General features: G+C 38.1%; 1 protein-coding gene across 17 annotated transcripts in view; it reads left to right on the top strand.

The window, feature by feature from the left end:
• CLIP4 (CAP-Gly domain containing linker protein family member 4) overlaps positions 1-20,958 on the top strand; it is a 98,906-nt gene that overhangs the window by 50,529 nt on the left and 27,419 nt on the right. For 12 of the 17 annotated variants that reach the window (XM_089922414.1, XM_089922411.1, XM_089922415.1 and 9 more), the window contains 4 exons: positions 966-1,100; positions 4,173-4,296; positions 8,884-8,948; positions 16,631-16,703. In XM_089922414.1, the coding sequence (XP_089778540.1) occupies positions 966-1,100; positions 4,173-4,296; positions 8,884-8,948; positions 16,631-16,703 (397 nt within the window). Of the gene's footprint in view, positions 1-965; positions 1,101-4,172; positions 4,297-8,722; positions 8,858-8,883; positions 8,949-9,105; positions 17,072-20,958 lie in introns of those variants that run through there. The other 5 variants (XR_016395307.1, XM_089922420.1, XM_089922419.1 and 2 more) reach the window with 5 other exon arrangements.

Here is a 20,958-nt window from a genome sequence, read left to right as displayed (position 1 = left end):
AGGACTTTTTAATGTACACTTGATCCAGACCTCCCTTCTCCCTGAGTTTGTGTTCCTCATTTGTTACCATGTTTTTAGTTTCTCCCTGTTAACAGTCTGACTTACCCTCTATCCCACACCCTCATGCAGGGTTCCCTAGGCCTTCTCAGATGACAGGCACTCAAATCTGTTCATGGACTGATGGGAGAAGCCTCAGGGGCCCACCTCTTCTCTGTTGTAATTGAACAGCTTTCAAGACAGTGTTTCTCCAGGACTTCTGATGTTCAGTAGCGGGAGTTGCAGGCTTTAGGTTTGAATCAAGGTCTGGGCAGGGAGTGCTTTTGTTTCTAATAAGGAAATCAATTTGGGGTAATTGGAATCTTATAGCAATTTCACTTTTAAATTACATTTATGTATGTATCATTTACACTGAGTCCCACTGAACTACTGTGATTCTAGCATTTTACTAGAATAGGGATTGGTGGACTATCGCCCATGGGGCAAATCCAGCCTACCACCTATTTTTGTAAATAAAGTTGTACTGGAACATGTTGTGCCCATTTTGTCTGTCTGCTTTTGTGCTGTGACGGCAGAGTTGAGTAGTTGTGCAGAGTAGTATGGCTTGCAAAGCCTAAAATATTTACTATGTAGCCCTTTAGTCAGAACAGGTGTGCTGACCTCTGTTCTAGTAGAGAGTGCCACCAGGAAGTCAGGTAAAGCTGATACTTCACCAGGAATCAAGTGTAAGTTCCCGTGGCAATGATTGTCTCAGGAAACCCTTCAGATTTCTTTTGAGTAGCTTTACTTCACATGTGAGAAACACAACTTAGATGCTGTGTGTAAGGAAAGGCAGCATGTATTGAAATCTCCAACTAACTAGACTGGTTAGAATAAACAGTCGTTTTTTGGCTTATGTGCTTTTTGAGTTTCCCTTTGTTTTTTCTCTTTTCCTGCCCCATCCCCTTCCCCAACCAACCCCAAAACAGGTTTGAATTCCTCAGCAACATCTGTAGCAAATAATGCACGCTGTGAAGGAGAACTCCGCCTTGGAGATAGGGTGTTGGTGGTAGGCCAGAGAATTGGTACCGTTAAGTTCTTTGGGACAACAAACTTCGCTCCAGGTAACTCATCTGTGTAGTCTTTGCTCAACTTGAATTCTTTAGATAACAAAAGGTTTAAAATTTTACATGTAAATAAAATTTACAGAGAATTCTTGATTAATGGTTCTTGTGGGTGGTGGCTATGGCACAGAAAATGGAAAACATTGATTCAAATGCAGACTGTTTTTACTCAGGTTGATTGTTACTAATGAATTTTTCTTGCCATTTGTGTTTTAAATTGTCTAAAGTTAAAGTTAGTTGTTACTCTCCAGTTTTACTCTCACTGATTGCCAAGTGTGCTAAATAACAGAGAAAACATTTTAGGATTAGATTTGTGCTAAGCATGATCTTGAAAATGAGTGGATAATGAGTTTACTGCATACAGCTTTTAACAGAGTGGCTTGGAGAGAAAAGCAAACAAAGCGGTTCAAAGGAAAATGAAAGACGTTTGCGCACTGTGGGATTTTAAAAATGCATGTTTGTGTATTTATATACTCACTCCAATCTAGACTTAACATTGTGTTTCCAAAAGTAAAGATTATCTTTCTTTTATATTTGCAGTAATTTCTGATTGTAATTTCAAACAGAAGCCGGTTGAATAAAACCATGTTTGTATTTTTAAATAGCAATATGCTGTTTTGACACATGGTGGCATTGCAGCATTTTAGGAAATGGTTACCTAGAACATTGATTTTTTAAAAAAAGTTTGTAGCCTTCTGTCAAGAACTCTGAAGGATCTGAGATTTTACCCTATTTGCAAGTTAACAAGTTGGATTGCCATGGTTTCCTAGATGCTGGCGGAAGATGGTAGGCTCCTGGGTCAGCGATAGAGGACCTCAGTGCTCTCTGCAATAGTGGTAGCCAAAGTGGCAGCATTCTCTTCTGTTTCCTGAGCCCCAGTTCCCAGGGGGTGAGATAGGGAGGGCCAGGTGACACCTGTACACCCAGTGGTTTATGCTATAGGAGAGGAGCCCCGAGCTTAAGGAATCTGAACCTTTGTACTAGACAATAAGCATGCCTGTCTTTTGTGCTGGGGGAGACTCTGTCTCCATCCCCCAAGGCCATCTTCTCTACAAACATCCATGAAAAGACAGTCAGTGCCTCTGTCCATAAGGCCTGTAGAAACATGGAGAATTGTCTCCCAACACATTCTTGTTTCATTAGTACCATTTATAATTGCAGTCCAACTACTAATGGATTGGAGATGGGCTATATGTTTTATAATTCATGTCTCTCTTAGGGCACCAGCTAGTAATTGAGATTAGTTAGAATGTTCTTAATGTGGTTCTCAAATAAAAACCTAGGCATCCCAAAGGTAGGTTATTTTTCCACAATCACCATGTCTTCTGAGCTTCCTTTCTCTGGTTTTATTAAACAAGGCTCGAACGGTTTGTTTTGTTTGGAAGCAGTTGTTTTAGGTTGGCTTTTAATTTTTAAACTCCTAGTGTAGAGCATTTAGAAATTTGAGAAGTAATAAGCAAATATAAAAGTTGGAAATTTTTCATTGAGGTCCTTCTGCTCTTTCAGAAAGAAGTAGCGTGTATTTCTTGTGGCATCAAAATTTAGATCAATCAGTTCTATAGGACAGTGGTAATATCTAGGCTTTTTATAGATGATAAGATCTAGACCTGACAGAGGGCATGTTTAGCCCCTTCAGCATGTTTAGCAGTGCCACCTCTGAAAGAAAGTATCCAGACAGTATGTAGTCACTATTGTTAACACTTGCCATAATGCCTTCCTGCTGTGTGCTACACACTTTCAGGAGTTACATGGTAAACATGTAGCAGTGATATGGTGTATTAAAATGGGAAAATGCAAAAATTATATAGGAAAGCATCGAAGGCAGAAGGAAGTAAAACTTGGAAAATTATAACCGTGGCACTCAGAAATAACAATGGCAACCAGAGTAACCCAGTTAGCGACATTCAGAAATGCGATGACTGAGCATTAGTATGGCTGAGCAGTGGGTTTGTATACCTCACTCTGTACCTGTGCAGGGTAGGACTGTTTAAGTATAAAAGACAGTTACACGCATTACGTTAGTCTTTTCAACTCAAACTCCAATATCGGGAATGGACTCAGGTATCATCTTTTTGAACGTAAGAGGAAAAAAATTAAGAACTTCTAGATTGTCATTTTAGAGGTTATACAATTGACTCTTTGAACTATTAATCTGAAGGGAACAATATTTTTGTATTTTGTCATTTGTCATAAGTTTCTCAATATCTGTATCCTTATTTTTTTATTTGTTACTGATTCTAAGAGACCACATACAATTACTATTGTATTCTACTTTTAAAAATGAGTGGACCGTCAGGTACTTTTAACTGAACTGGAGGTACCCTCATCCAGAGCCATTACTCTAGGAGTATATGTCCATTTATCTAATATTTGCCACACTAAAAGCAACCTCACTATTTTAATTTTATGCTCTCTAGAAAAGGAAATCCTATTACTCTCCTCAGAGTGGGCCCTTTTAAATACTTAAAAGCCTTTTAGAAAATTATTCCTATTAACTAACCTAAATCTTTTCATTTAGGTTAAAAATGATTTTTTTTTCCTTCCTGGGTAGGGAAAAAATGAAAGAAAAAGAAGAGTCACCATGAAGTCTAGTCATATTTTCCATATTGTTTTTGTCCCCCTTTAATTATTTCAGAACTGTTTGTGGTATTCTAATACTGGAAGAGTAAAATGAAAAGATTGCATATTCATTTTATGATTTATACATCTCAGTACCATGCTACACTGCTCTCAACTTAAACAGACCATACTACTGAGTTAAGGACAGTTCTTATTGTAGCTTTTAGATATATTTTGGTCATACACTACTTGTATAATAGCTAATCCTTGCCAAATTTGTGTTTGTACATTTTATCTTTCTCCCCTAATGTACAACTCTGCAATTATGCTTGTAAAATGTTTTTCTAGTTGAAAACTTTTCAAATTTTCAAACTTTGTTTTATAATTGTATCATTTGAAAGCTTAATGGTCATGAGGATTTTGGTCATTTGTGACAATGTTAAACCATGTAGACTTTGATGACAATTTTGGATAAAGTGCAGATGCTTTTAAAATCCCATGTTCTTGTTCTAGGATATTGGTACGGGATAGAGCTTGATAAACCCCATGGCAAGAATGATGGTTCAGTTGGAGGTGTGCAGTATTTTAGTTGTTCCCCAAGATATGGAATATTTGCTCCCCCATCCAGGGTACAAAGGTGAGAAACAATGAAATTTACACCATTCACAAGAACTTTTTGTAACGTGCAGTGGGTTGTAGTTAGAGTCCCTAATTTGATGTTAAAGACATGCCCTGACTGTAGCCCATGTCTTCTTTCAAGGGGTTAACCAACCACCTTCTTCAGAGGGAAGGCTCATGGAAAGCTGAATTTGCTTTGCTGAGGATTTGCAATTTTAAAAACCTCCTTTATTCCTCATTTGCAAACCCTGTGAGTATGTGTAGGCTAGTAGGAGTGGTGTTTACCGCTCTGAACAGTGAGAGCAGCAAGCTTAATCTGTCATGCAAACAAAAGTAAAAATGCTCTCTGATTGCCTCAGTCACATCCTAACTACATTAAATTTCCTGCCAGCAGGCACCCCATTCATTCTCCTAAAAACCTAATGGAACCAAAATGGCTTTTTCCTCTGATTTCCTTAGTTTTCAAAAATAGATAAGCAGTAGATCTTTGGGGGAAGTGAAGCTTCAAGGATTTATATATAATATACCTCCCCGGTGTTTCTTCTTAAGATAGTACACTTTTGTACCAGCTTACTCTGGTTTTTATAAAAAAAGTTGAGCAGAAGTGAGTCCTCATGAAATTCCAGGTACTATTGTGTGAAGTGACTTACTGTGCTGAAAGGAGTTGGCTTGGTATGCGTTTCAGTGGATGGGAAACGGGATACTCATCTTTAAATAGGAAATACCATGTATGGTATAGTCACATTCATGAGAATAGATCTATGATCTCAACCTCGGAGTCCCATCTTGTTCCCTTCCGACTAGACTGTGTGACTGCCTCCTGGCAGATTTAACAGGTTTTATATCCATTTTATTTCTCACTTTGTTTTTCTTATTGAATAATTACATGTAATTTTTGTATTCTTCTCCTTCTTCTATGATGTACTTAGTATAATTCTTTTCTTATTATTTATGATTTTATAACATTTAACGTATAATGCTTTTCAGTTTACAAAGTACCTTCAATTAAATGTTGTTTCATTTGACCCTAATAAGTATTTGGTCAGGTGAGCTGGAAAAGAATAACTACAGATGGTCCCTGACTTACAATGGTTCAGCTTACGATTTTTTGACTTTATGGTGGGGCAAAAGTGATAAGAATTCAGTAGAAACTGTATTTCACATTTTGAATTTTGATCATTCCCTGAGCTAGCGATGTGCAGTACAATATTCCCTCGAGATGGCTGCGCAGGGCAGCAGCAACTCCCAGCCAGCCACGTGGTCACGAGGTGAACAACCAATACATTTACGACACTTCTGTACCAATACAAGCATTCTGTTTCTCACTTGAAGTACAGCGTTCAATAAATTACATGAGACATTCAACACTTTATTGTAAAATAGGCTTTGTGTTAGATGACTTTGCCCAACTGTAGACTCATGAAAGTTTTCTGAGCACATTTAAGGTAGGCGAGGCTAAGTGATGATGTTCAGTAGATTAGGTGTATTAAATGCATTTTCAACTTAAGATGGGTTTATCGGGACGTAGCCCCGTTGTAAGTTGAGGAGGATCTGTACAAATAGTTATTGAGCATTTAGTAAGTGGTGGGCTCTGTACCATGTTACTTCATAAATCTCCCCCAGGCCCAGTGAGGTATAAGGTAATATGATTATTCCTATTTTTGCAGGTGAAGAAAAGTTACAAGAGACACAGTAGCTTTGCTAAAGTCCTGTAGCTACTGTAGGGGACGAAAAACTTGTCCTGTCTATGAATTAAACTGACAACAGATAGATGAACAGGAGAAAAATCATGCACACTTATTAAATGTTAATTTTACATGCATGGGGGCATCACAGAAAGCAGTGAATGCCCAAAGTAGTGGTGAGATTGGAGAGTTTACAGACCATCTCAATAGGGGAAAGGGAGGGGGAGAACGGCCACTTGTGGGGGAGCAGGTGATGTTAGGAAAGACTAGTGGGCCCTTAGGAAAACGGAGGGGGATATGATAGTCTGTGACAGTGTCTGTCTGGGGTGTGGTGTTAACTGCTCATGTTCTCTCCTGTGATGAGAGTCAGTCTTCTCTGCTTGATGAAACTCCCGGGAAGGGGATTTATGACAATTCCGTTCTTTTTTGGGAAGATCTGTTTTAGGCAGATAAGGGGAGTTCAGAGAAAGCCTCTTCCTGCATTTGTTGATTCTCAGATGTCTTTAGCTCAAAATAATCTTTGCACCAGAGTGGCATGTTTTGGGTGGGATATTTTGATCTCGCACAGTAGTTAATGGTGGAGCTGGACTCAGCCCAGGTTTGTTATTTTGCTGTTGTTTTTTTCCTAAGCCCTTGCTTTTAGGCAGTTTGCTGGGGTTTTTCTTGGTAGTCATTTTATAATGAAGAAAAAGAGGTAGTAGCTAGGGGCGCTTACACGTGCTGGCACTGTTTTAAGTACTCTGTATGTATTGTTTACTGCTCTGCAGCAACCCTGTGTGTCAGGTACTGCAGTTATCCCTATCTCACAGGTGGGGAAAGTAAGGCACAGAGAGGTTAAGTGAGTTGTGCAGTTGTACACAGCTCCCAAGTGGAGATTTGAGCTCAGGTAGTGTAGTATCAGAATGTGTACTCTTAACCATTACCCTATAATGGTTAAAAGAGGCCCAGTGACTTTCTTTAGGACCTATACCTTATAAATGATTGATTTGGGAATAAAATCCATACTGAGTCACCAGTCAGTCTTCTGGGTTCTCATATTACTTTGAACAAATCTTCATTAACACATTGCTTCATTAACACATTTTTTGACTTTATGGTGGTGCAAAAGTGATAAAGAGTTCAGTAGAAACTGTATTTCACATTTTGAATTTTGATCATTGCTACAGTCTCTCATAAGTTTTATTTGTCTCCTAGTCATGAGGACTGGGGTTCTCCGTTTCATGTTTGATTACCCAAGGAACACATTCTGGCATGTTGTATGCACAGTAAATATTGATCAAATTTTGTTCAGTGTTTTTTATGCTGTAACGGCTTTCTTCTCTGCTATGTTGTGAAGCCTCTTTCTCTCTCCTGGTTTTATCTTCTTTTTCTTGCCTTGTTTATGGAACACACATTTTTTACTTTTTTTTTGCCATCTATTTGGTCTTCTTTAAGGTGATTCATTTAAAAGCAGCCCCCTCATCTTAGAAGAAGCAGGGCTCTCTCTCTAAATGAACTGCTCTCTCTATCCAGCTGTCTTCCTACCATCTTCTGATTGTCTCATTCGTCATCATCAAATACTATTAAGTGTCTTTCAGCACTTTGTGCTGTGCTAGGCGTTCTATAAGTAAATAAAACAGACATGGTGCCTGATTTTGAGGAGTTTCTAATTTAAACCAGCTTTGGAGCTCTTTAAAGATAACACTGATCTTCAAGAAGGAAGAATTTTAAACTAGGGACTCCTGAGAGAACAGTCAATCACATAGTGACCAATCACAACCTCACCTTGCGTTGCGCCCCTCCCCAGATTGTAGCTGGCCTTTTTAAATTTTTTTATTTTAATAGTTCCATTAAAAAATGTGCCTCCTGTCCCAGAATGCACATCGTACTTTCCTCTGCTTGAATGGTTTTCTACTATCACCCAAGTATCATCTAGTTAATGCTTTTTCTTCTGTTAACTTATATATCAACCAGTATTACTTCAGAGAAATTCTAAGACACTGACTGGACCTAATCTTTCTGTCTCTCTCTCTCTGTCTGTTTTTTACTCAAGTGGTTTTTATCAGCATAGCATTAATTTTCTTATTCTCAGTTCATACCATTACATGCTTATTACTAATGAACCGATCACTTTTAGAATTAAGTTCTCGACTCTCCATCACAGCTTAATTCAAGTATCTGTCCTCTTCATCAAGTCATATTCTTTGCATTCATTAGCCTCTCATTGATTGCTGTATGTTATGTATCTTGTGAAAATGATGCATGTGAATTGCAAGATGAAATTGCAAATATTGTAAGAGCTGCAGAATTTCTTTATGGTAACAAAGTGTGCTGATGCAAGTGATTGATAGAATGAAGACTGCAGATTTAGGTCAGTAGACAATTGGAAGAAAATGAGACTGTTACAGGATTGGCTTTTTAAAAATAAAGAATGATTTGAGTATCAAAGAAATAGACCTATCGTGAACGTGACCTTTGTGATTGTGCTTAGAGTCAAGTATAAAATAAAACATGTTGAATCGTATTAGCCAGTTTTATCAGAAAAATCACATATATACACAGACTCAGCTGATGTTTTTTCAATGTAAAAATGTGGTGTTTTTACAGTTATAACCTAACATTTGTTAACTTTCACATAAAATAAAATGTGCACATTTTTTAGTTTCATCTTCGAAAATAAAGCTCCAAAGAAGCAAAGTCAGGCCCGTATTTGAAACGAATTCACCTGAAGTTGACTTTCTCTGTACTTACTATGCTTATATTGCCTGTCTGTGGTGCTAGATTGAAGTTCATCCCTGGCTCATGATAGATGCTTAGTAAATGCTTGTCGAACGAGTGAAATAAGAAAGAACCATTGGTGTGAAATCCTCAGTTAAGCACCAGTCTTAAATCTGAAGACCAGCTACTTCTAATGAGGTTTGCATTACTTGTTTTATTCACAGAGTAACAGATTCCCTGGATACTCTTTCAGAAATTTCTTCAAATAAACAGAATCATTCGTATCCTGGTAAGATTATGCAGTTTTTATGTTCCTAATAATTATTTCTTTGCTTTTATTCAATGAAGAAGTTTTACTGTCAAGTATACATGTATACAAAAGAGTATATGAAATGTATTTGTATAGTTTGTGTAATCATAAACAGCACCTGTTACCCACCCCACAGCCAAAGACGACGATTACCCGCCTGTCCTGTAGAAACCCGAGTATCCCGAGTCTCGTCTGCCTCCCTTTTCGTGTACTCTGTCTTCAGGTTGTGCATCTTGAATTTTATGTTAATTATTCCCTTGATTTTCTTTATGTCTGTCCCCCATAGATATGTCAATAAATAATACATGTTTAGGTTATTTTTAACATCTTTATTGGAGTATAATTCCTTTGCAATGGTGTGTTAGTTTCTGCTTCATAACAAAGTGAATCAGCTATACGTATACATATATCCCCATATCTCTTCCCTCTTGCGTCTCCCTCCCTCCCACCCTCCCTATCCCACCCCTCCAGATGGTCACAAAGCACCGAGCTGATCTCCCTGTGCTATGTGGCTGCTTCCCACTAGCTATCTGTTTTACATTTGGTAGTGTATATATGTCCATGCCACTCTCTCACTCCGTCCTAGCTTACTCTTCCCCCTCCCCGTGTCCTCAAGTTTAGTTTTGATTGTTGTCTGCTATGTTATTTAGTGTTCCATTAAAATACATTATTCATTTTATATTTGATGGATATTTGGGTTATATCCTGTTTTTAACTATTAGAAACTATGCCATTGTGCACATTTGCAAAAGTTTCTCCAGGATTGCCAGGCATGGGATATCCATATCTTCAATCTTCCTGGGTGTGCCAAACTGTTCACATGGGCAGTGGATGAGAGTCTCTGTCACTCCTCACCTCACCGCCAGTAGTCTTGTTTGCCCATCTGATGGGTGTAAATGGTATCTCCTTGTGGTTTTAATTTGCAGTTTTCAGATTACAGATGAGGTTGGGCCTGTTTCCATATTTATGGGCCACATACATTTCCTCTTCTACGATGTGCCTGTTCACGTCTACTGCCCATTTTTCTTTTGGTTGGTTGGTTTTTTTCTTATTAATTTGTAGGTTTCTTCATGTATTTTGGACACTAATATTTTGTCAGTTTTGTTTGTTGCAGATATCTTTCCCAGTTTTTGACTTGTCTTTTGCCACCCCCTCCCCTTCCTTTTTTGGCATCTTTTGATGAGCAGGAGATTTTCATTTTTAAGTCGTCAGAATAGCAAACCATTGTGCTTTTGCATGTTTTGTGACTTGTCTTTTCATTGTCTTAACAGTGTCTATCACAGAGTGGAAGTGTTTAATTTTAATGAAGTCCAAGTTATCAATTTTTTCTTTCATGACTTGTGCTTTTGGTGTTGTATCAAAAATGTCACCACCAAACCCAAGGGTACCGTGATTTTCTCCTGTGTTATCTCCTAGAAGTTCTGTAGTTTTGTGTTTTACATTTATATCTATGATTCATTGAGTTATTTCTTGTGAAAGGTGTAAGTTGATGTCTAGATTCATTATTTTGCATGTGAATGTTTAGTTGTTGCACCATATTTGTTGAAAAGGCTGTCCTTTCTCCATTGAATTGCCTTTGCTCTTTTGTCAAAGATCGGTTGACTGTGTTAGTGTGGGTCTATTTCTGGGCTCTCTTTTCTGTTCTGTTGATCGATTTGTCTTTTTCTTTTGCTAATACCACACTGTCTTGATTACTACAGCCGTATAGAAATTCTTCAAGTTTAGTAGTGGACTTTGATCTTCTCCCTCAATATAGTGCTGGTTTACCTGGGCTTTTTGCCTTTCTATATAAACTTTACAATGTGTTTATTGATGTCTGCAAAATAATTTGCTGTATTTTGATTGGGATTACATTGAATGTATAGATGAAATTGGGAAGAACTGATGTCTTAACAGTGTTGAATTTTCCTCTCCATGAACATGGAGTGCCTCCCCATTTATTTAGGTCTTTGATTCCTTTCATCAGAGTTTTATAATTTTCCTAATATAGATTCTATACATGTTTTATTAGATTTATACCTACCTGTTTCTTTTTTTGTTTTTTCTTTTGGTGTTAATGTAAGTGGTATTGCTGTATAGTAATTCTTTTTACCTTGTATCAGCCTTCTTGTGGTTAAGTACTTGCCTAAAAAGTCTTTTTCTAGCCATTGCCTTAATCTTTCTATGTTCTCATGTCTTTGGAATATCTTCTATTATTATTATTATTATTTTTTTTTTGCGGTATGCGGGCCTCTCACTGTTGTGGCCTCTCCCGTTGCGGAGCACAGGCTCCGAACGCGCAGGCTCAGCAGCCATGGCTCACGGGCCTAGCCGCTCCGCGGCATGTGGGGTCTTCCCGGACCGGGGCACAAACCTGTGTCCCCTGCATCGGCAGGCGGACTCTCAACCACTGCGCCACCAGGGAAGCCCCTGGAATATCTTGTAAATAGAATATAACTGGATTTTACTTTTTTTAGAAAAAGACAACCTTTGTTTTTTAATCTGAGTTTCACCTATTTGCATTCATTGTAGTTAGTAATATATTTGGATTTATTTGTTATTTATTTGTTTTCTAATTTTTCAACTTTTTTGTACTTAAATGTTTTTCTTTCTTGACTTCATTCTGGTTATATTGCTACCCCCTCTTTTTTCCATTTAATTTTCTACTTGTATAAAAATTACATTCTATGAATATGCTTCTTAGTAATTAGGTACTTTGACATACATACTTAGCAAAGCCTAAAGTTAATCATTATGTTTACTCTTTCTCAAATAATAGGAAATCCTTAGAAACTGAGTTTCTATTTTGTTTCCCTCACAAATTTCACATTATTATAATAGTTTTTATATAATTGATATTTATTTAATTTGCTCATACATGTCAATATTTACCGATATCTTTAGTCATTAATCCTTAGAACTTACACTTGAAATCATTTTGTTTCTACCTCATCTATATTCTTAAATATTTTTTTAGAAAGGTCTATTGGTAGGAAACTCAGTTTTTGTCTGTCTTTTCTAATGATAGTTTTACTGAGTAAAAGTAAAAATTGGTGCAATTTTTATTATAGTTTGAGAGCTGTCTTCTCCCTGCACATTGACAATATAATTCTTCTGCTTTCTGTCTTCTGTCAAATTTTTGAGAAATCACCTATCAGTCTGCCTAATCCATACCACTGTAGGTGGTTTATCTTTGCTTTTTGACTGCTTTTAAAGATCTTCTCTATTTCCTTGGTGTTGTACAGTTTTGCTATGATTATGTCTAGGTGGAGATTTCCCTTTGTTTATTCTGTTTGGCATCTTGGGTCTTCCTGGATCTCGGAATTAGTATCTTTGATTAATTCTGTAAAATTCTTGCCCATATACTGAAACTATTTCTTCCCTCATGCTCTTTATGCTCTCCTTCCAAAATTCTGACGAGTAGTATAGTCCACATTTTCACCTTCCCATGCCTCGTTCATATTTTTCACAACTTTGTCTCTCTGGACTGCATTCTGGATATCTTCAGAGTTATCTTTCTGTTTCTTGATTCTTTCTTCTGCTATGTTTATTCTACTGCCTAATTCAGCCGCAAAGTTTTTTAATTACAAATTTTTCATTTTTTTTCTTTTTGCACGTCTGTTTGGTTGTTACTTATTGTCACTTATTCTTTCCCCACATTTTCAAGTTTTTCTTTTATGCTATTAAACATTTTACATATTGTTACTTTTTATGTTTAATAATTCAATACCTGAAGTCTTTGTGAGTCTGATTCTGCCGTCTGTTTCTGTTGAGCCTAACTTGTGGCACCTTCTTTCCTTGTGAATTTTGTAATTTATTGTTGTGAAATGCTTATTTTACTTAGAATTTAATGTATGGGAATTCTTTTAAGCCTGGGTTGATGCCTCTTGAGAAGATTATACAGGCATATCTTGTTTCATTGTGCTTTGCTTTTTTTTGCTTCTCAGATACTACATTTTTTACAAATTGAAGGTTTGTGGCAACCCTTCATTGAGCAAGTCTGTTGGCGCCATTTTTCCAACAGCATTTGCTCACTTTATGTCTCTGGGTCACATTTCGGTAATTCTCACAATATTTCAAAATTTTCCGTTATTATTATATTTGTTACGATGTATCTGTGATCGGTAGTCTTTGATGTTAGTATTTTAATTGTTTTGGGGCGCTATGAACCGCATCCATATAAAATGACAGACTTAATCGATAAATGTGTATGTTCTTACTGCTCCACCAACTGGCTATTACCCCATCTCTTTCCCTCTCCTTGGGCCTCCCTATTCCCTGAAACTCAAAAATATTGAAAGTAGGCCAATTAGTAACCCTACAATGGCCTCTGAGTGAAAGGAAAAGTTGCATGTCTCTCATTTTAAATCAAAAGCTAGAAATGATTACGCTTAGTGAGGAAGGCATGTCAAAAGCAGAGACAAGTCAAAAGCTAGGCCTCTTGTACCCAAACAGTTAGCCATGTGTGACTGCAAAGGAAAAGTTCTTGAAGGAAATCAAAAATGCCACTCTGGCAAGGGCACAAATGGTAAGAAACAGCCTTATTGCTGATCCAGAGAGAGTTTTAATGGTCTGGACAGAAGATCAAACCAGCTACAGAATTCCCTGAAGCCAAAGCCTAATCCAGAGCAAGGCCCTAACTTTCTTCAATGCTATGAAGGCTGAGAGAGGTGAGAAAGCTGCAGAAGAAAAGTCTGAAGCTAGCAGAGGTTTGTTTATGATACGTAAGGAAAGAAGCCATCTCCATAACCTCAAAGTGCAGGGTGAAGTAGCAAGTGCTGATGTAGAAGCTGCAGCATGTTATCCAGAAGATCTAGCTAAGGTCATTAATGAAGGTGGCACCGCTACACAATGGGTTTTCAGTGTAGATGATACAGCCTTCCACTAGAAGAAGATGCCTTCTAGGACTCTCATTGCTAGAGAACGGAAGTCAGTGTGAGGCTTCAAAGGAGAAGCTGACTATCTTGTTAGTGGCTAATGCAGCTGGTAACTTTAAGTTGAAGCCAGTGCTCATTTACCATTCTGAAAATCCTAGGGCCCTTAAGAATTATGTTACATTGGGACTTCTCTGGTGGCGCAGTGGTTGAGAATCCGCCTGCCAATGCAGGGGACATGGGTTCTAGCCCCGGTCCGGGAAGATCCCACATGCCGCAGAGCTACTAAGCCCATGGGCCACAACTACTGAGCCTGCGCTCTAGAGCCCGGGAGCCACAAGTACTGAGTCCACGTGCCACAACTACTGAAGCCCGTGTGCCTAGAGCCCGTGCTGCGCAAAAAGAGAAGCCACCGCAACGAGAAGCTCGCACGCCGCAACTAGAGAAAAACCGCATGCAGCAACAAAGACCCAACACAGCCAACAGTAAATTTAAAAAATAATAAATTTATTAATAAAAAAGAACTATGTTATATCTACTATGCCAGTGCTCTGTAAATGGAACAATAAAGCCTAGAGGACAGCACATATATTTACAACATGGCTTACCGAATATTTTAAGCTCACTGTTGAGACCTACTGCTCAGGAAAAAAAAAAAGATTCCTTTCCAGATATTACCATTGACAATGCACCTGGTCACCCAAGATCTCTGATGGAGATGTACAATGAGCTTAATGTTGTTTACGTGCCTGCTAACACAACATCCATCCTGCAGCCTGTGGGTCAAGGAGTAATTTTGAGACTTCCAGCTCTTAGTATTTAAGGAATACATTTCGTCAGGCTATGGCTGCTATAGACAGTGACTCTTCTGATGGATCTGGGCAAAGTTCATGGAAAACCTGAAAAGGATTCACCATTCTAGGTGCCACTAAGAATATTCGTGATTCATGGGAAGAGGTCAAAATATCAACGTTAATGGGAGTTTGGAAGATGTTGATTCCAACCCTCATGGACGACTCTGAGGGGTTCACAACTTCGGTGGAGGAAGTACCTGCAGATGTGGTAGAAATACCAAGAGAGCTAGAATTAGAAATGGAGCCTGAAGGTGTGACTGAATTGCTGCAATCGCATCGTAAAACTTGAACGGATGAGGTATTGCTTCTCACGGATGAACGAGGAAAGTGGTTTCTTGAGATGAAATCTACTCCTGGTGAAGATGCTGTGAAGATTGTTGAAATGACAATAAAGGATTTAGAGCGTTACATAAACTTGGTTGATACAGCAGCGGCGGGCTTTGAGAGGATTGACTCCAATTTTGAAAGAAGTTCTACCGTGGGTAAAATGCTATCAAACAGCATCGCCTGCTACATCGAGAAATCATTTGTGAAAGAAAGAGTCAGTCGATGTGGCACACTTCACTGCTGTCATGTTTTAAGAAATTGCCATAGACACCCCAGTTTCTAGCAAGCACCACCCTGATCAGTCAGGACCCTCCACCAGCAAAAAGATTGTGACACCGAAAGCTCAGATGATGGGTAGCAGTTTTTAGCAATAAGGTATTTTTAAATTAAGGTATGTGTATTTTTTTTCTTTTGTACATAATGCTACCGCACACTTAATAGACTACAGTATAGTGTAAACAACTTCTAGATGCCCTGGGAAACCAAAAAATTTGTGACTCATTTTGTTGAGATACTTGCTTCATTATTGTGGTCTGGAACCGACCCTGCAATCTCTCTGAGGTATGCCTGTGCTTACTTCTGCCAGTTGCCTAGAGGCACTGCCAACTTTAGTTTACGTTCTCTGCAATGTTGTTGTTGTCGTCTTTATATTACACAGATAAAATGAATTTGGCTAACGATCACAGATCTGGAGGGGGGAGAACATTTTGCTTTCTGCACAGTGGGGTTGACACAAGCTGCTTTCCTTTGTGTTCATCTGAGTGGTGCTTCATTTTGTTTCTCATTTAACTTGACACTGAGGATGAGCTGCTCGGGACCCTCACTTTTGTTAGGACCCCATCTTGGCAGGCCCCAGCTTCTCTGGAGGGCAGTGTAGTCCTGGGGTACAAGGTGGTTCGATTGCTTTGGGGGAAACCTTCCATGGTTTCTCCTTTTGGTTTTTGGCCTCTTTGGAATTGTGCCACTTGTATGAGGTCAACAGTATTTTTTTTTTTTAAATTATAGTTGTTTTAAATTATGCTTGCTTCATTCAAGAGGTTCACTCAGCACATCTGGTGTGCCGTAACTGCCAGAACTGGAAGTCCCATTCTTTTTTAAAGGCATCTTTTAAAAACTTTACCTTTTGTGACGTCTTTTTCTTTTTTTTTTTAATAACTCTGTCATTTGGGGATGCCAGCAATCATAAGCTCTGAAATTCATTGTTCAGAATTTTATAAATGGGGTATATTTAGTGATAGTGTTTTTTTAAACCATTTTTATCCTTTTATTTTTTTAATACGATTTTATCAAGACTATAATATTGGAGAGTAAAAAGATTAAGCTTTATCAATGTATAATTCAATTTCATTTGGTTTTCAGGAAAGTTTATAATAAAAACCTCCAAAAGTAATGTCGTGATCTTAACTTATTCATGTAGTGCATAGTTTGATGAGAAAGGTGAGGTAATAATCGTCAAGAAGTCTAAACTGTTACAATCTACATGCACTTATTTTCTTTGCTTTCTGTTTCCAAAGAAACGCTTGGTAGAATAGAACGTCTGTAGAAGAAATGATAAAAGATAACTTTTAACAAGGACTGTGAATTTGTGATTTATTTTTCTTCATCTGACCTTAACTTTCATATTTAGGTTTTAGGAGAAGTTTCAGTACAACTTCTGCTTCTTCCCAGAAAGAGATTAACAGAAGAAATGCTTTTGCCAAGTGAGTATTAAGAAGATTTAGAAAAAATGCCTTTCAAGATGAACATGACAGGATTCTGTGAAGAAATAAAAGTGGGATTTTGTATCTTTTACATTGCGTGGTAGAATTTTAACACTTAGGAGGAAAGGTGTGATGAGTGTGTCAGTGAGAAGAGTTCTTCCTCCCTCCTTTGCAAGCTCAATTAAAAATGTCACCAGTGACTAAAAGTAGTATACGGAATATATTTTCAAAGAGGTTTAGTACTGTTAATAAAAGTTGGAGGAATTTACATTCTGTGTTATCATTGAATAGGGTGGACTGATTTTAAACTCTGTTTACTTGATTAGTCAGAGAATTGATTTAATATTTTGGGAAGTCCATAAAAGGAATGTCAGGCCTATTTGCATCAGGTAATCTTATTATTATTTTAAAAAATACTCCTACTTCCTCTTGTAGAATATACTGCTCCCTTTTTCGTGGTTGTTGTTTCTTTGTAGAGAGAATCTCCTTTTCTCTTTTACATTTATATTGCTATTTATAGACCTCAGACCCAGTTTACTCCCCCTAATAGTTTTCTGAGACGTTTAGGAACTTCTTAACTTTTTGAGGAATATGAGGCTCTTCTAGGCTGATTAGGTTAAGGAGGTGTTTCTTTTTTGTTTGTTTTTGTTTTTTAATTTTAAATCCTTCCAGTTACTCTATGAACAATGCCCTGGGGGAAAAACGTCTAGCTCAGTAGGTAAGTGCACTAGTTGTGGGGCCCTAGAAGCCACTAGGAATCATAGCCCACACAAGAGGACTTGCCGATCACATGAGCAACAGGCAGGTAGTTTATATAATAATCTGGCATGAAGTTATTGGAAGGCCTCACAAAGATCTGAGGTTTCACTTGAGAACTCTGACGGGTCCTGAGGCACTGTTAGGTACTGTTTAGCAGAGTTGGGTGGATTTTGTTTTTTTCCCTTCCTCAAAACCTCTACCAATTCTGAGATTTTAAAATTGGTCTCCTCACTTGAGTAGCTGAAAGAGTTTAAGGGCAATAACTTTATGCTCCAGTTTATTGAAGATATTCAAGAGTTCTTAGGCAGAATGGAAGAAATTACTAAGAAGAGGCAAGCAGGATATAAAGGATTTCGAAGGGGGAAAGGTATCAAAATCAGTGTCAAGATGTTGGTGAGGGGAAGAACATGATACAGAGAAGCAAGGGAAGGAGAGAGAAATCTGAACCGTGGGAATTATACAGCAGGTATGGATATGTACAAGATGATCTGTTGACATGAGAAGAAAATATCAGTACTTCTGTTGGTTTTCTTTGAAAATAAAAATAAATGAAGCTTTACTGATACTTCTACAGATTGACTCTAGTACCTGTTTTAAAAAAATAAACATATTCTTATTGAGGATATATAATCAATTTAAAACTTATTTAGTTTTTACTTAAACAATATGTGACCAGATGTTTGGTGATCAGTGTTATACGAAACAAAAGAAAGACATCAGGTGTTTAGACTTTAGGTCCTAGGAAACCTGTCCCTGATCTCAGGGGTAAGAAACATTGTAGTGATTGGATGACCTTCTGCTGAAGCGACAGAGTTGATTGTATATTGTGCTGTTTTTAATCTGGAAGCATGATGTATTCTGAAGAATGTGGGTTGAAGAAATGAGTTTATTGACATTTATCAAACCCTGTGCCATTTTCTTGTCTATTCATATGGAAGTAAAAGATACTTCCAGAAGAAACATGGAAAATATAGTCAGAGATAATGAAAATCCCTGCGTAAGAAACTGGAAGGAATTGGGGCAAAGGGCATGTTTGCAAAAGAGGGCTGAGGAAAGGGAAGCAGCAGCCGGCTGCGCCGTTTTTGAGAAAGAGCAGATGTGCTTCTGCAGTTGGCTTATTGAGGTGGTGGTGATGAACACCTTCATTCAGAGGAAAAAATGATGGAGGGGGTGTTGGAAGCAATTCTTCTGTCTTCAGAATTCTTAGTATATCTAATACCAAGCATGGGGGTAATAAACACAGGGAGCTTGAGATGTTAGCATAGGTGTCACTGCCACCTGGTAGGCACAGGCATCCTCTCTCCCACCGTCTGCATCCAGCCTGGGATCTGTAGCTCACCTGTCGCTACATCTCATCTCCATCATTACCAACTTAGCTTCTCCCCGTGTTTTCAGAGTGCATCTCCTGAGAGTCTCCATTGGGTCCTCTCTCTGGAACCCAGCCTGTCCACATGATGTATTTGGCCAGCTCAAATTTGAATGTCTTTGGGTAGAACTCATATAACCCAGTTGGCTGCAGGTTCCATCATTTCACGTCACATGTTCTCATTTTCTGCCTGTTCCGTAAAGCTTTTGAATTCTCAAATGCGGAATGAAGTCCAGGTTCATTGGCATAGCGTGTACAGGCCTGCCTGTTTCTCTGGACTTAGCTCTCGTGGTAAAATCCTCACAAGTGACAATTTGCTAAACTCTCTGTGCTGTTCAAAAAATTTTTTTTTAAGTTACACGTAATATATTTTGCTCCCATGACTATGCCTGCTTCCCTTTTCTGTCTGCTCATCTGTCAGATTTGTTCAAGTGTCACTTCCTCACTGAAGTGTCTTCCCTGGGACCTTGAGTGAGGATAGATTTCTCCCTCTTTCGTGCGCCTTCTGCTTTGTACCCGTCTTTATTGCAGGATCTGTAACGTTTTACAGATTACTATGCACAAGTTCCTGGAACCTAGCTCTGGACCTGCCATTTCATAGGTGATCCATTGTTTTTGAAGGAGTAAGCAACGCTCTCAAGTGTAGCGTAATTTATAAATTTCTCACTTCCCTGGGCTTTTAGAGCTTTGACATAACTTGAATCAAATCATTCTTATTGGAATGTTAAATCTTTACCCAAACTACTAAGTTTTGGCTTGGATATCGAGTTCATTTATTACTTATTTCTTTCTTTAAAATTTTTCTGATTATGAAAGTAGATTGGACAAAATTTGAAAAAATTACAGTAAATTAAATGCAGATAAAAAGATCGTCTGTAATTTTATCACCTAGATGAGATTATCACTGTTAGCATTTTGTCATATACTTCTCCAACTTTTTTCTAAAGCATGTATCTGAATTTTTAAGCAAAGTTGGACAAATCATACTCTATATACTCTTTGAAAGATTTTCCCCTTAACATATCACATAATAATCTTATTATTCTTCTTTAATAATTTTACTCAGTGTGACTTTTGCAGTGTTTTTAAAGACTGTGCTGTGCTGTGACATGAAACATTTTTATGGCATGATAATATGTGAAAAAAAACATTAACTAATAGTAGGTGCCGTACTTTTTAAACGCATGTCTGTCTCCCCCCTCCCCACCCATGTATGTATGTCTGTGTGTGTTCAGATGAATAGCTTTATGTTTTCCTAGTTCTTTCTTTTTTTTAAATTTATGCATTTAACTCTTTAATCTCTTGGGGATTTTTAAAATATGTAGTGTGTGGTAAGAATCATATTCTTTTCCAAATAAATGACCAGGTTTTACAGCATTCCTAATTAGAATGTTCACTCCTTTCCCACTGATTTGAAGTTTTACTTCTTATCACATATGAAATAATTGCATGTATTTTTCTAAAATATCTTCTCTGTGTCATTTAAAAGTACATTCTTATGCCAGGGCCACATTGTTTTTTTTTTTTTTTTTTAATTTATTTCTTGGCTGCGTTGGGTCTTTGCTGCTGCATGCAGTCTTTCTCTAGTTGTGGCGAGCGGGGGCTACTCTTTGTTGTGGTGCACGGGCTTCTCTTTGCGGTGGCTTCTCTTGTTGAGGAGCATGGGCTCTAGGCACGCGGGCTTCAGTAGTTGTGGCACGCGGGTTCAGTAGTTGTGGCTCATGGGCTCTAGAGCGCAGGCTCAGTAGTTGTGGTGCACGGGCTTAGTTGCTTCGTGGCATGTGGGATCTTCCCGGACCAGGGATCAAATCTGTGTCCCCTGCATTGACAGGCAGATTCTTAACCACTGTGCCACCAGGGAAGTCCCCACATTGTTTTAATTATTGTAATTTTATAATTTAATATAATGGCAATGTAAATTTTGCCATATTATTATTTTTCAACCTTTTCTTAATACCCATTGTGGCTGTGAGCAAGAGCCTGGCCTTTGTGCTTGATGACCTTGGATCTGAACCCCAGGTCTCCTCTTTACCATCTCTCTGACCTTAGGCAAATAGCTTGATTTTTCTTAGCCTCAAATTCCTCTCTGGTTTGGGCGAGGTTGGATGAGATAATGTATGTGAAGTGTTT

The sequence above is a fragment of the Delphinapterus leucas genome, chromosome 13 (genome assembly GCF_059928025.1).
Source record: "Delphinapterus leucas isolate spDelLeu-1000000601 "Yukka" chromosome 13, BTC_Dleu_Yukka2, whole genome shotgun sequence".
NCBI lineage: Eukaryota > Metazoa > Chordata > Mammalia > Artiodactyla > Monodontidae > Delphinapterus > Delphinapterus leucas.
This window is presented reverse-complemented; position numbering and strand designations above follow the sequence as displayed.